The 15,200-nt window shown below is 35.3% G+C and overlaps 1 protein-coding gene across 5 annotated transcripts in view; it reads left to right on the forward strand.

The window, feature by feature from the left end:
- HFM1 (helicase for meiosis 1) overlaps positions 1 to 15,200 on the forward strand; it is a 101,763-nt gene that overhangs the window by 66,995 nt on the left and 19,568 nt on the right. For all 5 annotated transcript variants that reach the window (XM_014780161.2, XM_087447654.1, XM_087447660.1 and 2 more), the window contains 2 exons: positions 1,149 to 1,252; positions 1,713 to 1,859. In XM_014780161.2, the coding sequence (XP_014635647.1) occupies positions 1,149 to 1,252; positions 1,713 to 1,859 (251 nt within the window). The remainder of the gene's footprint in view (positions 1 to 1,148; positions 1,253 to 1,712; positions 1,860 to 15,200) is intronic.

A 15,200-nucleotide genomic window follows, 5' to 3' on the forward strand; every position in this document is an offset into this window, starting at 1 on the left:
ATGACCTTACAACTCTTTGAGTGTAATCTTCCTCCTACTCACTTCAAAATATATCTTCTATTTCCAAATTAAAATCTAACAAACTACTATAGTTCCATTGTAGGATCCAGGCAATCAGATCAAATATACAAGAGGTACCTTCCCTATACCTAGTTCTCTAGCATGCCATCCTCTCATTTTTACTTCAGCGTTTTTTCTAATACTATTATTTTCTCCCAGGATGTCATAAGCAAACTCTAAGGATATCAGTGATAGCTATAGCTAATATTTTTTGAGCACTTTATAGGTTCCAGGTATTGAACTGTTTAATCCTTGTATGAGACAGGTACTATCATTATCTACATTTTATAGAGGAGGAAATTGAGACCAAGAGAGTTTAATCAGTTTGTCCGAGGTCATATAAGTAGTTTATAGCAAAGTCTAGATTTGAACCCAAGCATTCTGACTCCAGAGCCTATGCTCCTAACCATGTTACTGTACTTGTAAGTTCAGGAATGGCAGTGACCTGGTTATTGCTGGTGTACTGAAAAATACCTTCCTAAAATGTCCCATGCAAGATTCCTAAAGGGACTACAGTGACTGATAGAATATCTGTTTCACTGGTAATTACTCTGCTGCAACTAGCTTGACACACTTATATAGAATATATCATTGTACACATCTTTATTCTTTGTGGCAACTAAATCTAATGACAGCCTTGACTATATGAGACTAAGTTCAATCACAAAATTGCTTGCTGGTTTGTTTGTAAAGTTATTAGATGCAAACTATTTCATATCAATTTTAAAGAGCTGTTGAAGTTCTCACAAATCCATATAACATGTACAGCCATTTTAAAGTGGTTTGTGATTTAGGGGCAAGTTCATGGGTTATTGATAGCAACTCGGTATTCAGGTGGGCCTGAAATGAGTCAGTGCAACTTGGAATTAGCTGTTGGGTCAATGAGTAGTTAAGAAAATTATGGTCACGGTAGCTCCACTGACACTCCATTTCTCCCTCCTCAGAACTTGGGGAAAGTGGTTTTCAGTACTAACTTCAGTTTACCACTGGGTAAGACTTATCTTAGCCTCAATTAGCCCTTGAAGATTAATATATTATTTCATTTAGTGTTCGGATCACTACTTAAACAATGCATTACTCTTTTTCAGGGATTCTGTTTTGCTAAAAGCTGGAAATTGGGTTAAAAAGATTGATGTGAAGAGAGCTCTTAAATCTGAAGATCTTAGCATAAATCTAATTAGTTCTGAATATGGTAAGTTGATTGAAGTAATGAAGATGTGAATGTAAAAAATATGATAAAATAATTTAAAAGTTATTTCCTCTATGCTGGAACATTATAAATGATATTGTATAAAAGTAATTTATTTAAATAATGTGAATAATTTTAAAGGAAGTTTCATGTATTTAGGTGTGTAAAAGATAGCATGGACTAGGATAACCAAATTAGAATTTTATCTGTTCATTTATAGATATATTATTTTCCAAGATAGTTAAATTTCAATTATTGTAGGAGCATCAATTTTTATTTTTATGATGATAGATGCTTTAATTTTCATTTGTTATGTATATTTTTTTGCATTTTTATTTCCTGGACTTAGTAGCCCTGCCAGTTCCAAAAGGTATGAAAATATAAGAAATATAAAAACAAATAGTCTCATGTATGGAATTATATGATTTAAATAAGCACCTGTAAACTTCTTTCTTTTTTCTAGTTGGACTTGATATTCAGCAGAAATTTACAGTCTTTTACTTAGGACCCAAGAGGTTTGGAAATCAAATAATTATTAAAAAAAAATCAGAAACAGATGTTTCCCATTCTAAACATTCAGATAGATCTACTATAGCAGGATCCAATAAAGGTAAATAGCTATATTTATTCCTATTTTGCATTAAAGCAAAGAAATGGCTAGGGAGGAGTATCACTGTTACAGTACTGCTTCACTCAGATTGTGGATACTCGAATAAATGTTTAGGATGAATAATAATTGCCTTAGTAATATATAATAAGAATTCTCTCTTCTAGTTAATATTTGTCAAATTGGAGTGATATTTGGAGCAGAAATGATTTGATTAGTTTTTGATATACATTTCCCCTTTTTCATACCCACTCCATTCTTACGGCCACTGTCAGGGGGAGTGCAAGTGATATACAAGAATTTACAGATTCGATAAGGCAAACCAGGTAACAGTGAACTTAAAATTTTTTTCATTATGGGATATTTCAAACATACTACACCTAAGTAGACAGAAGTGTATAATGAACTCTCATGCACTCATCACCCACCTTAAGCAATTATCAACTCATGGCTGATATTGTTTCATCTACACCTCTTTTCAGTTTTCCCCTTCTACCTTTTGAAGAAAATCAGATATCATATTATTTCCTCTGTAAATGTTTCAGTATTTGTTTGTAAATGGTAGGGATTTAAGAGAAAAACGTAACTACTTTACTCTTATACATAAAAAGCTAATACAGATGGTCCCTGGCTTAACGATGGTTCAACTTGAGATTTTTCGACTTTAGGATGGTGTGAAAGCGATACAAATTCAGTAGAAACTGTACTTCAAATTTTGAATTTTGATCTTTTCCGGGGCTAGCGATATGCAATACGATACTCTCTCGTGATGCTGGGCAGCGGCAGCGGGCCGCAACTTTCAGTCAGCCACAGGATCACGAGGGTAAACAACCGATACACTTACAACCATTCTATATCCATACAACCATTCTGTTTTTTATTTTTAGTACAGTAGTCAATAAATTACATGAGATATTCAACACTTTATTATAAAATAGGCTTTATGTTGGATGATTTTGCCCAACTGTAGGCTAATGTAAGTGTTCTGAGCACATTTAAGGTAGGCTAGGCTAAGGTATGATGTTCAGTAGGTTGGGTGTATTAAATGCATTTTCAACTTATGATATTTTCAACTTACGATGGATTTATCAGGATGTAATTCCATCGTAAGTTGGGAAAGATCTGTAGTAACTAATATCATCTAAAATCGAGTTACTGTTCATATTGCTAATTATCTCATAAATGTTATAGGTATATCATCTTGATACCATGGATATACCAGATTGGTTCCTGAATCCATTTGATATGTCCCTAGTAGTTTTGACAGCTTCCTTGCTGTGTGGGGTGATATGATGTTACAGGCTTACCTTGTATATTTCTAGCCCCAGACCTGTAATAAGCCTTTTCTCCAAGGATCTTTGGTTTCTTTTAATGGTAAGTAGTTTTTTAAGATCACAGTCTGTGTGCTAGGGGACCTCTTTGCCATTGAGTGATAATTATCTCTTGGATTTTTGCGTGCAGAGAATTAGGAAATATGTGGGTTTTTTTTAAAGATATACATAATTAATTCTTATTTAAATGTTCAAATCAAATTCAGGGCTACAGTATTTATCCTTAAACTCAATTATCTGTATAACCTTTCTGTCATGCTGAGAAATTTGGTTCTCAATGACTCCAAAAATGATAGAATGTCACTAATTTTCTTTATTCCACATTAAACACACAACAAAGAGTCTCAGAATAACAACACCAAACTACCACTCTTAATATGATTATTAAAAATAGTTTAAGATTTTTTAGCAAATATTTGTGTTCTTAGAATATATCTCACTAGGCGTGTATAATCAAATTACTCTGTTTTAAAATCACTTGGAATAGGTCTTCTCTGTATGTGGCTATGCCACCAAATATATACACATATACTTTTAAATTTTATTTTATATTTTATTTAATTTTATATTTTATTTAATTTTATGTTGTTAGAATAGTTTTTTAGAATTTTTTTATAGTAATGTAAAATATTTATGTGATTCCATAGTCAAATCTACAAAATAAACACTAAATGTTGTTAATACTTGAGGCACAGGCAGTCTATCATCCAGCTCTTCCTCATTAATTTGGTTCTGTTTTCACTGCTTTGGCCCAGTAAGGGGAGCAATTAGCAGGTACTGGGGAATGTGAGAATAGCAGCTCCTACCAAAGTAACCAAAACAGTCGTGCTCTGAATAGTATTGGTAGTTATGATTAACTGCAATGAATGATGGCAGGAAGAGCACATACAGGACTATTCTGTGAGCCCATGAGCACTCATCCCCTCCTCTTTAAAGAACACAGAAGAGCTTCCATTTCTGGGTAGGATGCAGTAGTTTGTGGCAGGCCAATGCTTCCACAGCAACAACTATAAAAGCCTATATAAGTTATAAAAATTACAATTTTTAGGACATCTGTGAAAGCAGATTAAAGAAACTAAAATTCCAGAGGCCGGCCGGGTGGCGCAAGCGGTTAAGTGCGCGCGCTCCGCTGCGGTGGCCCAGGGTTCACCCATTCAGATCCCGGGTGCGCACCGACGCACCGCTTGGCAAGCCATGCTGTGGAGGCGTCACATATAAAGTGGAGGAAGATGGGCATGGATGTTAGCCCAGGGCTAGTCTTCCTCAGCAGAAAAAGAGGAGGATTGGCAGATGTTAGCACAGGGCTGATCTCCTCACACACACACAAAGAAAAGAAACTAAAATTCCGGAGAGAGGAGAACCATTCTAGGGATGAGGAGTCAAGGACCTGTAGGCTTTTAATTAAAAGCCTGGGTAGGCCATGCCCTAGAAAGGGATTTATGTGATCAATCACTCATCATGTTTGCCTGACAGAGGAAAAAGGAAACCCTCTCTGGTGGAATATAACATAATCTGGAATCTATAGATACAATGTCTGTATACAATAAAAGATTATGAGACCTGCAAAGAGGCAGGACCATATGACTGATAATTAGCTATATAAATAAAATGAAGCAGCTCTATAGATGATTCAAATAGTGGCGTATAATATTGTAAATGTGGATTTAACTAGTAGATTTAATAGTAAAGATGTCAGTTCTCCCCAAATTAATCTTTAAATTCACTGTAGTCCCAATCCCAACAGGTTTTTCTTTTGTTGTTATTTTTTCTGAAACAACAAACTGATTATAAAATTCATGTGAAAATTCAAAAGAGCCAGAATAGTCAAGGTAAACTTGAAGAAGAAAAACAAAACTGGACAATTTACTTTACTAGATATCAAGACTTGTTTTTAAACAAAAGATATTAAGAGAGTGGAATGTAAGCATAGAATAGACACATTAACCAATGTAATAGATGAGAGTCCAAAAATGGACCTACAGATACAGTTACTGATTTATGACAGAAGTGACAGTGCTATGCAGAGGAGAAAGGTAGTCTTTTTAAAAAATGGTGCTAGATCAAGTGGAGTCCATATTGAAAAAATTAAATCTTTACCGTGACCTCACACTCTACACAAGACTTATTTCCAAATATATGACTGATTTAAATGTGAAAGGAAAACAATAAAACTTTTAGGAGAAAAACAGATCTTCAAGACCTTGGAATAGGTAGATTTCTTAAACAGGACACAAAAAATGCTAACTATAAAAACATTTGATGAATTTGACTATGTTAAAATTAGAACTTCTGTTCATCAAAAGACACCGCTAAGAAAGGGAAAGGCAACCACAGAGTGTGAGAAAAAAATTGCAATATATACACCTGGCTTTTATGGGATGAATTGTATCCTCCCAAAATTCATATGTTGAAGTCCTAACCTCCAGTACCTCAGAATGTGACTGTATTTGGAGAGAGAGTCTGTACAGAGGCAGTTAAGTTAAAATGAGGTCATTAGAGTGGGCCCTAATCCAGTGTGACTGGTATCCTTATAAGAAGAGGAAATTAGGACACAGACACACACAGAGGGAAGACCATGTGAAGACACAGACCATCTATAAGCCAAGGAAGGGGCCTCAGAAGAAACTAGCCCTGCCAACACCTGGATCTTGGACTTGTAGCCTCAAGAAGCTATCCCTCTAAGCTATCCCTCTAAGAACAGGAACCAGACAAGGATGCCCACTGTCACCACTCCTATTTAACATAGTACTGGAAGTCCTAGCCAGAGCAATCAGGCAAGAGAAAGAAATAAAAGGGATCCAAATTGGAAAGGAAGAAGTGAAACTGTCACTATTTGCAGATGACATGATTTTATATATAGAAAACCCTAAAGAATCCACCAGAAAACTTTTAGAAGTAATAAACGAATATGGTAAAGTTGCAGGATACAAAATCAACATGCAAAAATCAGTTGCATTTCTGTACACTAACAACGAAGTATCAGAAAGAGAAATTAAGAATACTATCCCATTTATAATTGCAACAAAAAGAATAAAATACCTAGGAATAAACTTAACCAAAGAGGTGAAAGATCTGTACACCGAAAACTATAAAACATTTCTGAAAGAAATTGAAGAAGACACAAAGAAATGGAAAGATATTCCGTGCTCTTGGATTGGAAGAATTAACATAGTTAAGATGTCCATACTTCCTAAAGCCATCTATAGATTCAATGCAATCCCTATCAAAGTTCCAACAACATTTTTCACAGAAATAGAACAAAGAATCCTAAAATTTATATGGAACAACAAAAGACCCCGAATAGCTAAAGGAATCCTGAGATAAAAGAACAAAGCTGGAGGTATCACACTCCCTGATTTCAAAATATACTACAAAGCTATAGTAACCAAAACAGCATGGTACTGGCACAAAAACAGACACACAGATCAATGGAATAGAATCAAAAGCCCAGAAATAAACCCATACATCTATGGACAGCTAATCTTTGACAAAGGAGCCAAGAACATACAATGGGGAAAAGGAAGTCTCTTCAACAAAGGGTGTTGGGAAAACTGGATAGCCATTTTTTTGGATAGCCAAAAAAATGAAAGTAGACCCTTACCTTACACCATACACAAAAATTAACTCCAAATGGATTAAAGACTTGAATGTAAGACCTGAAACCATGAAACTTCTAGAAGAAAACATAGGGAGTATGCTCTTCGACATCGGTCTTAGCAACATCTTTTCAAACACCACGTCTGACTGGGCAAGAGAAACAATAGAAAAAATAAACAAATGGGACTACATCAAACTAAAAAGCTTCTGCACAGCAAAGGAAACCATCAACAAAACGAAAAGACAACCTAACAATTGGGAGAAGATATTTGCAAACCATACTTCTGATAAGGGCTTAATCTCCAAAATATATAAAGAACTCATGCATCTCACCAACAAAAAAACTACCAACCCAATTAAAAAATGGGCAAAAGACCTGAACAGACATTTCTCCAAAGAAGATATACAGATGGCCAACAGACACATGAAAAGATGTTCAAAATCACTAACTGTCAGGGAAATGCAAATCAAAACCACAATGAGATATCACCTCACGCCCGTCAGAATGGCTATAATTAACAAGACAGGAAACAATATGTGTTGGAGAGGATGTGGAGAAAAGGGAACTCTCATACACTGCTGGTGGGAGTGCAAACTGGTGCAGCCACTATGGAAAACAGTATGGAGATTCCTCAAAAAATCAAGGATAGAACTACCATATGATCCAGCTATTCCACTGTTGGGTATTTATCCAAAGAACTTGAAAACACCAATTTGCAAAGGTACATGCACCCCTGTGTTCATTGCAGCCTTATTCACGATAGCCAAGACTTGGAAGCAACCTAAGTGCCCATCAAGGGACGAATGGATAAAGAAGCTGTGGTATATATACACAATGGAATACTACTCAGCCATAAGAAACGATGAAATCCAGCCATTTGTGACAACATGGATGGACATTGAGGGTATAATGCAAAGTGAAATAAGTCAGAGGGAGAAGGTTAAATACCGTATGATTTCCTTCATTAAGTAGTAGATAAAAACAACAATAAACAAACACATAGGGACAGAGATTGGATTGGTGGTTACCAGAGGGGAAGGGGGGAGGGAGGAGGGTGAAAGGGATAATTTGGTACATGTGTGTGGTGATGGGTTGTAATTAGTATTTGGGTGGTGAACATGATGTAATCTATGCAGAAATAGAAGTACAATGATGTACACCTGAAATTTTTACAATGTTATAGACCAATGTTACTGCAATAAACAAAAAATTAAAAAAAAAAAAAGATTATAAAAAATCAAAAAAAAAAAAAAAGAATTATGAGAAAATAAATTTTTGTTGTTTAAGCCACTTAGTCTGTAGTACTTTGTTACGGCAGCCTTAGCAAACTAACAGACTGTCAAAGAACTATTATACCTAATATATAAAGAACTCCTATGTCTATAAAAAAAGATAAGTTATTAGAAAAATGGGTACAAGATTAAACAGACACTTCAAAATAGAGGATATCAAATAGTCAAGAACATATGAAAGAGTATTTAACTTCATTATACATTGAGGGAATAAAAATTAATCTACAGTGAGATGAGGATGTGTAACAATCATTCCTGTCAATCACTAATATAAGTATAAATTGGTGTAACTACTTTGGAAAACCAGCAGTATTTACTAAAGCTTAATGTATGCATGTTCTGTGAGCCAGCAGTTCCCCTTCTAGGTATATACCCAACAGAAGTGAGTGTATATGTTCACCAAAAGACATATTTTGGAATGTTCATAGTACTACTGTCATATTAGCCCTAAACTAGAAACCAGCCAGATGCACATCAGCAGTTCTATGGACAAATAAATTGTGGTATATTGACCTCTTAGAATTCTACAGAGGTTGGCAAACGTTTTCTTAAAGGGCCAGATAGTAAATATTTTATGCTTGCAGGCCATGTGGTCTCCTTTGCAACTATGCAACTGCCTCTGTAGGTCCAAAGCAGCCATAGACAATACGTAGATGAAGAGGCATGGCTGTGTTCCAATAAAACTTTATTTTAAAAAACCCACTTATTTAAAAAATAGGTGGCTGGCCCATGGACCATAGTTTGCCAACTCCTATTATAGAGCAATGAGAATGAATGACTTATGACTCCACAAAAATATGAATGGATTTCACTAACATAATGCTAAGCAAAAGAAGCCAGATACAAAAATGTAATACTGTATGAATCCATTTATATAAATTATATAAATAGGTAATATTGTTATGGGTTGAGTTGTGTCTGCCCAAAATACACATTGACATTCCAGTCCCTGGTACCTGTGAATGTGACCTTATTTGGAAATAGGGTCTTTGCAGATGTAGTCAAGTTAAAATGAGGTCATATTGGATTAGAGTGGACTCTAATCCAGTATGACTGGTGTCCTTATAAGCAGAGAAAAGATACACAGACACAGAGAGGAGAACTCCATATGAAGACACAGACCCAGAGAGAAGCAACCATGCGAAGACAGAGGCATAGATTGTGGTAGATGCTGCCACAAGCTAAGGAGCGCCTGGAGCTATCAGAAGCTGAAAGAGGCAAGGAAGGATCCTCTCCTAGAAGTTTCAGAGGGAGTATGTCCATGATTTCTGACTTGATTTCTGACTTCTAGCCTCCAGAACTGTAAATGAATAAATTTCTGTTGTTTTAAACCACCCAGTTTGTGGTACTTTGTTATGGCAGCCCTAGAAAACCAATATACTAATGTATGTGATTGCAAGTCAGGATAAGGGATACTCTTGGCAGAGGTGACTGAAGGGGGACACAAGATTGGCTTTTGGGGATGCTGATAATTCTCTGTTGTGTGATCTAAGTGTTGGTTACATGGGTATGTTCAGTATGTGAGAATTCATTATGCTGTATATTTACTATATATGTACTTTTCTATATTTACATATACTTAAATAAAAAGTTAGACAAAAAGAATCGGAGTGAGAAATGTGGGCTCTGATCTTCGCTCTGATATGTACTGCCTCTTGTGATCTTTGCAAATTATAGTTTTTCTGAGCTTTAGTTTCCAAATCTGTAGAATGAAGATAACCGTATTTCTTAGCAGCATTCAACATCACTGATCACTTTTTTTAAAAATTTAAGCCTGCCCTTAAAATACATACTTAAATGGTTGTATTTAATAAGCAAACGAAAACATGTTTCTGCGACACTCCTTTTCCTGACTTGCTTTATCAAAGGCTACTTTTTTCGTAATATTTTCCAAACTCTTCTTTCTCTCTCTGACATCTAAATTTTGGAATTATCTAAGACTCAGTCCCAGGCCTCCCCCTTTTTCTATCTACGTTATTTTCCTAGGTGATCTCATCCATTTTTGTGACTTTAAATGCCACTTACATATCAAGCGATATACTGAACATCTCCATTTGGATGTTTCTTAGGCCAGTAAAATGCAACATATCCAAACTTGTGATCTCTTCTCCCTTTCTCCATCTTACATCTGCTGTACGTGTTTCTCTCCCAGTCTTCATTTCAGTTAGCGGTACTGCCATCTTTTCATCCACCATGTTGCTCAAGACTGTAACCTAGCAGCCCTTCTTGATTATCCTTTTCCCTTACTCCATATCCAAATGTCAGCATGTCCTATCATTCTGTCTCGAAAATATATGTGGAAAGTGGTACACTGTAGGTCCTCAATAAGTATCTGTTGAATGAAATTGGAGGAATACCTACTTAAATGGTTGTGTTAATAAGCAAATGAAAAAAGTGTATGTGAAAATGTTTTGTAAACTAATAAAGGGCTTTCTAAATGTTACCATTATTGATGTTATACCATCTTTTCTTTTAGAGGGAAGTACTTTCCATTTTCCTTTTTTTTAGGGAAAAAAGCTTTCAATGACCCCCTTTTTCTTAGAATTGACTCCCACATCTCAGAAGTAGGCTATGTTTGTCCTCTTTATACTACATTGTCCTCAGACCTCCATTCTGGCCACTGTTTTCCTGACAGCAAAATTATTAGGAACCAATGTGACCTTCTTTCATTCATTCCCAAGTCCAAATTCCCAGAAGGAAGAAAGTACCTTAGTTTAAGAAAGACGCTTTAGAATTAGGACTGCGTGAAGATAATATAAACTCAGAGCTGTCAGATAGCTGAACTATGGAAGAGAAGAGTAAAGCAGAGGCACAGAGAGAAGCAAAGGTGAGAATGCCAGAGCCAGGGTTTTGATGACTTTCCATTTCTTGGTTTCGAGTCCCTCCTACTGCCTAGCTGCATTGCTGGTTTTGTACTGTGTGAGATATCTGTGTTCATGTAATACATTTCCCCCACCTACCACCTGTTTTTTGTTTAAAATAGCTTGCATTGTTTCTGTTACTTGCAACTGTCATAAAAAGTTGGGATGTTTACTATTCTTCCTACTAGCATGAGCCTTTTATGAGGGCAGAAGTTCCCCATGTATTCAGCACAACTCTGTGGAAAACAGATAAAAATGTTTCCTATCAGACAAATCATGTTTTATTATACACGCACACACACACCCACATCACCTTCATATACAGGTATACACAACCAACCCAAGTCTTATGAAATCCTGATTATATAATTCAGTTCTTCTATGCAAATTCATGTATCCCCAAATAAAGATACACAGTTATACCTTTAAACATAACATACATACACTATCTGCATTTTCTTTCTCAGTAACTGACACAATAAAGGGGTCATGAATTTACCCTATTAAGAGTGTGGCAACAAAATTTAGGCTTTTTCAAATCAATACAAATTTCAGTTTTTCTGACCTCTTGTGAGACCATATTATTAAATGATGCAAACTGAATTTAGTTCAGAGAATATAGTTGCTAAGTGATTGTTTCCAAATGTGCTTGCAAGTTCAACGAATATTTTAATATTGTATATTGTCAAATTATACAACCATATGTAAACATAAAAGTATGAACTTTAGTATACATAATATAATTAAAACTTCTTTTTATGCTTCCTACAACTCTTTGAAAACATTCTCTTAGCAGCAGTTTCACATATATAGTTATAGTCCAAGAGATAAAATTTTTGTAAAACTTAAGGAAAAATATTTTTGCTATTTTTAAGGTATGGCAATGTGAAAAATACACTTTTTTAGTTGTAAAAAAATTTAAAGATTTTTTTTCAGGCCAGTTACTTCTTAATATATGAGGTTTAGGCATTTAAACTTATCTGCTAAATGCATTCTCAATAAGAAGTATAGGCTTTGTTTAATTTGAAGAAAATTGATTTGACATTAATAAATTCATTTGCATTTGCTATGCCATTCTGAGTATGAAAATTTAATGTACTTGAAGAATGCAAGGATAAAACCAGTGCCCGAGCACTTTGGAAGTGTGCACATTTAAATACTAGTCAAAAGGCAGCCTGCTTTTCTTTGTACTCTTTGGTATGTATGTGCATTAAATTGCAAAATCAAGGACTCCAAATCATCAGTGTGATCTTTTTCTTGATAAATAAATAACAAAATGATTGTGTAATATTTGGCAAAAAATTAAAAGGAGATGCTTTCTCATTTAAAAAGTAAAATCATAAAGTGCATGCATCTGTGATTAGCATAAATCAGGAATTGCAAAAGTCAAAGTAATATTTTTTTAGAAATATTAACTCCAGTAGCTTATGCACAGAACAAATTATTTGAATTTATAATTAGGATGTGATGCTAAGTGTGTCAGGAAAACCTGCTATTTCATATTTTTTTCTGGATTTTTTTTAAGCAACTGACAGCAGCCCCACCAGCCATTATTGACCCTGTTACAGTAATTTTAAATATTTTCCTTAAATACATTTCTAACTGACATTAATAAATTTATTTTACTTTAAATACTTGGAACTGGAGGCTGTAAAATATGTAAATTAATATAATATGTGACAAAACTATGAAAATGTATGCATTTCAGATTTTAATAGTTATGGAGTATGGAATCTGTTAACTTGAGAGTATAACTAATAAAGTACAGCTTAGGTCAATTTTCTCTGAGACCCTATTTTTCCAATTATCAATTCTGTAAGCTTATGTTTGTTAATAAGACAAATTCAGACAATTCTGAGGATGTAGGGAGTAAGATGAGAGTGGGGGAGCACTTATATTTTCTAAGTACCATTTCTAACAAATACAGTAAGAAGTTTTTGTCACTTAGGTGCTATCCGTATGCTAATATCCTATAAACAAACTTGTTTACAGTCCTCATTCCTGACAAGACTTGCCAACTCTGCCTTGAAATTTTTGGGAGTCCCCTGAATCTCTAAAATTAGTCTCCCAGATCCTAGTTAGTTTTTGCCACTGGGAACAAATGTGTGTAGTCATTGTGCACCATCTTGTGGTAATGTTTAGAAATGCATCTATTAGAAGTCCTTGGATTAAGAGACAAAGCAACTCCCTAGCACTTATTGGCAAAACAACAACCTGCAAGACATTTCCTCCTAGTCTTCCCACTCCCAAAACAGTAAATTCCCTCCTTAAATAAATTAAATGCATGATTTGGGGAGAACTTAAGGCAGCTAGTATAACTAGAAGGCAGAGTGGTTGAGAGATCAGGCTCTGAAATTAGACTAACTGAATTAGAATCTCAAATTTGCTATTTATTATCTGCATAGTCTTTAACATGTTACTTAACCTCTGTATGAATTAATTTTCTCATCTGTGAAATGGAGCTATAATAAGACTGTTTTATAGGCAGACAACCAAGGATGAAGAGGAAAATCTGGAACATATGAAAGAAAGCCCAAAATAAGTAAACAGTAAGTGGATAAAAGAGCAACAGGATAATTCAGGAATGTAGTAAAATGTACTATAAGCTAATTAGTAGCCCCAGAGAAATTAAAGATTAAATTGCAACCATAAAACAGAATAGGATGCCATGAAAAAAAGGGAAATTAGAGAACAAGAGTGAGTACCTGGAAGTAAAAACTATGACTGGAAAAAACCCTTACCTTGAGGGCCAGAAGATAAAGTCTGTACAATGTAAAGGAAAGCAAAAAGACAAGGAGACAGAAAATATGAGACAAAGGGGTCAATCTAGGAGTCTGATAGCTGCCTAATAAGTGTTCCAGAAAGAAAGAACAAACAAATCAGAAGAAATAATTTGAGAAAATTTTCTGGACTTGAAGTGCATAAATCTGCACATCAAGAAGGCTTACTTAGAGCTGGTTAGGATAAATGAATGAAGATCTACAAAGCAGTCACAATTGCGACATTTCAGAACATCATGGATAAAGAGAAAATCATAAATGCTTCCAAGGAACAAAAATCGAGGTTGTGTTAGTCTTTTTATCAGCAACACTGCATGCTAGAAGACAACGGACTTAAAAATCCAAGGGAAAAGTGATTTTCAATCTGTGTTTTATACCCAGCCGAACTATTAAGTATGAAAGTAAAATAAAGATATCTTAATACATTCAAGGATTCAGAAAGTTTAACTCTCACACATCCTTTCTCAAGCAGTTGCTTGAGGATGAACACAATAAAACAAAGCAATTAACCAAGAAAGAAAAAGTCAAAGAATCCAGGAATAGTGGATTCAGCCCAGGAGCTTAATGAAAGGAAGTTCCAGGATGACGACTATAGGACAAGTGTAGATTGCATTAGGAGGAGGATGAGGGGCTCAAGGAAGGAGGTATCTATGAGGGGGAAAAAATGGGTGAGATGTTTCCATATATTTGCCTTTATCTTTGAAATATTGAGTGAACTTAAGGTAGATATTGCTAGATTAAAAGGAAGGCAGTAAAACTTGAGGGAAAACAATGTGCTACACAAGAAAGAGAAGCACTGTACTTGATTCTGCATTAAAAATATTTATCTTTTACATATCTCTCAAATCAGTCCATTCTTTGACTACTACTACCACCACTCTAGACTGAGTTACCATTTTCTTTCTTGCTTTGACTCCTACAGTAGCCTCTTAACTAATTTTCTTGCATCTACTCTGTCCCCTCTCAATTTTATCCTCCATATTACACTCCACTGATTGATTTTTTTCAAATTGCAAATTCACTTACGTCCCTTCTTTGGTTAAAACACTTCAGTGGCTACCCACAGCTCTCAGAAAAAAAGATCCAAATCATTAATACCCTACAAGGTTCTATACTGTCATTTGGTCAATCAGTCCCTAAGGGGCAGTGGGGTGGCAGCTGCTATGTAGTCTTGCGTCATCTCTATAGAACTGGCTGGTAAGGACACAAGAGATCCAAATGGATTTAGACACATTTATTACTTACACAAACAGCAACACAAGATCAGTATGGTATCAGCTCCTTGCATCCCTAATCCCACAGGATGACACTGAACTGGAAGGGCCAGATGATGTGAATGGTGAGTTGCTTTGTTTTTGAGGAGTCAACTCTAGACTGCAGCTAAGCACTTTTATAGCCTGCAGCTGTACCTGAAAGGGGCAAGGTGCAAAGTCAAATGCCCTACTGGAACCAGGAGGCAGATGAGAAACTGCCTTATGGCAG

This window comes from Ceratotherium simum, chromosome 2, assembly GCF_057802395.1.
Source record: "Ceratotherium simum simum isolate JZ-2026a chromosome 2, ASM5780239v1, whole genome shotgun sequence".
Lineage (NCBI taxonomy): Eukaryota > Metazoa > Chordata > Mammalia > Perissodactyla > Rhinocerotidae > Ceratotherium > Ceratotherium simum.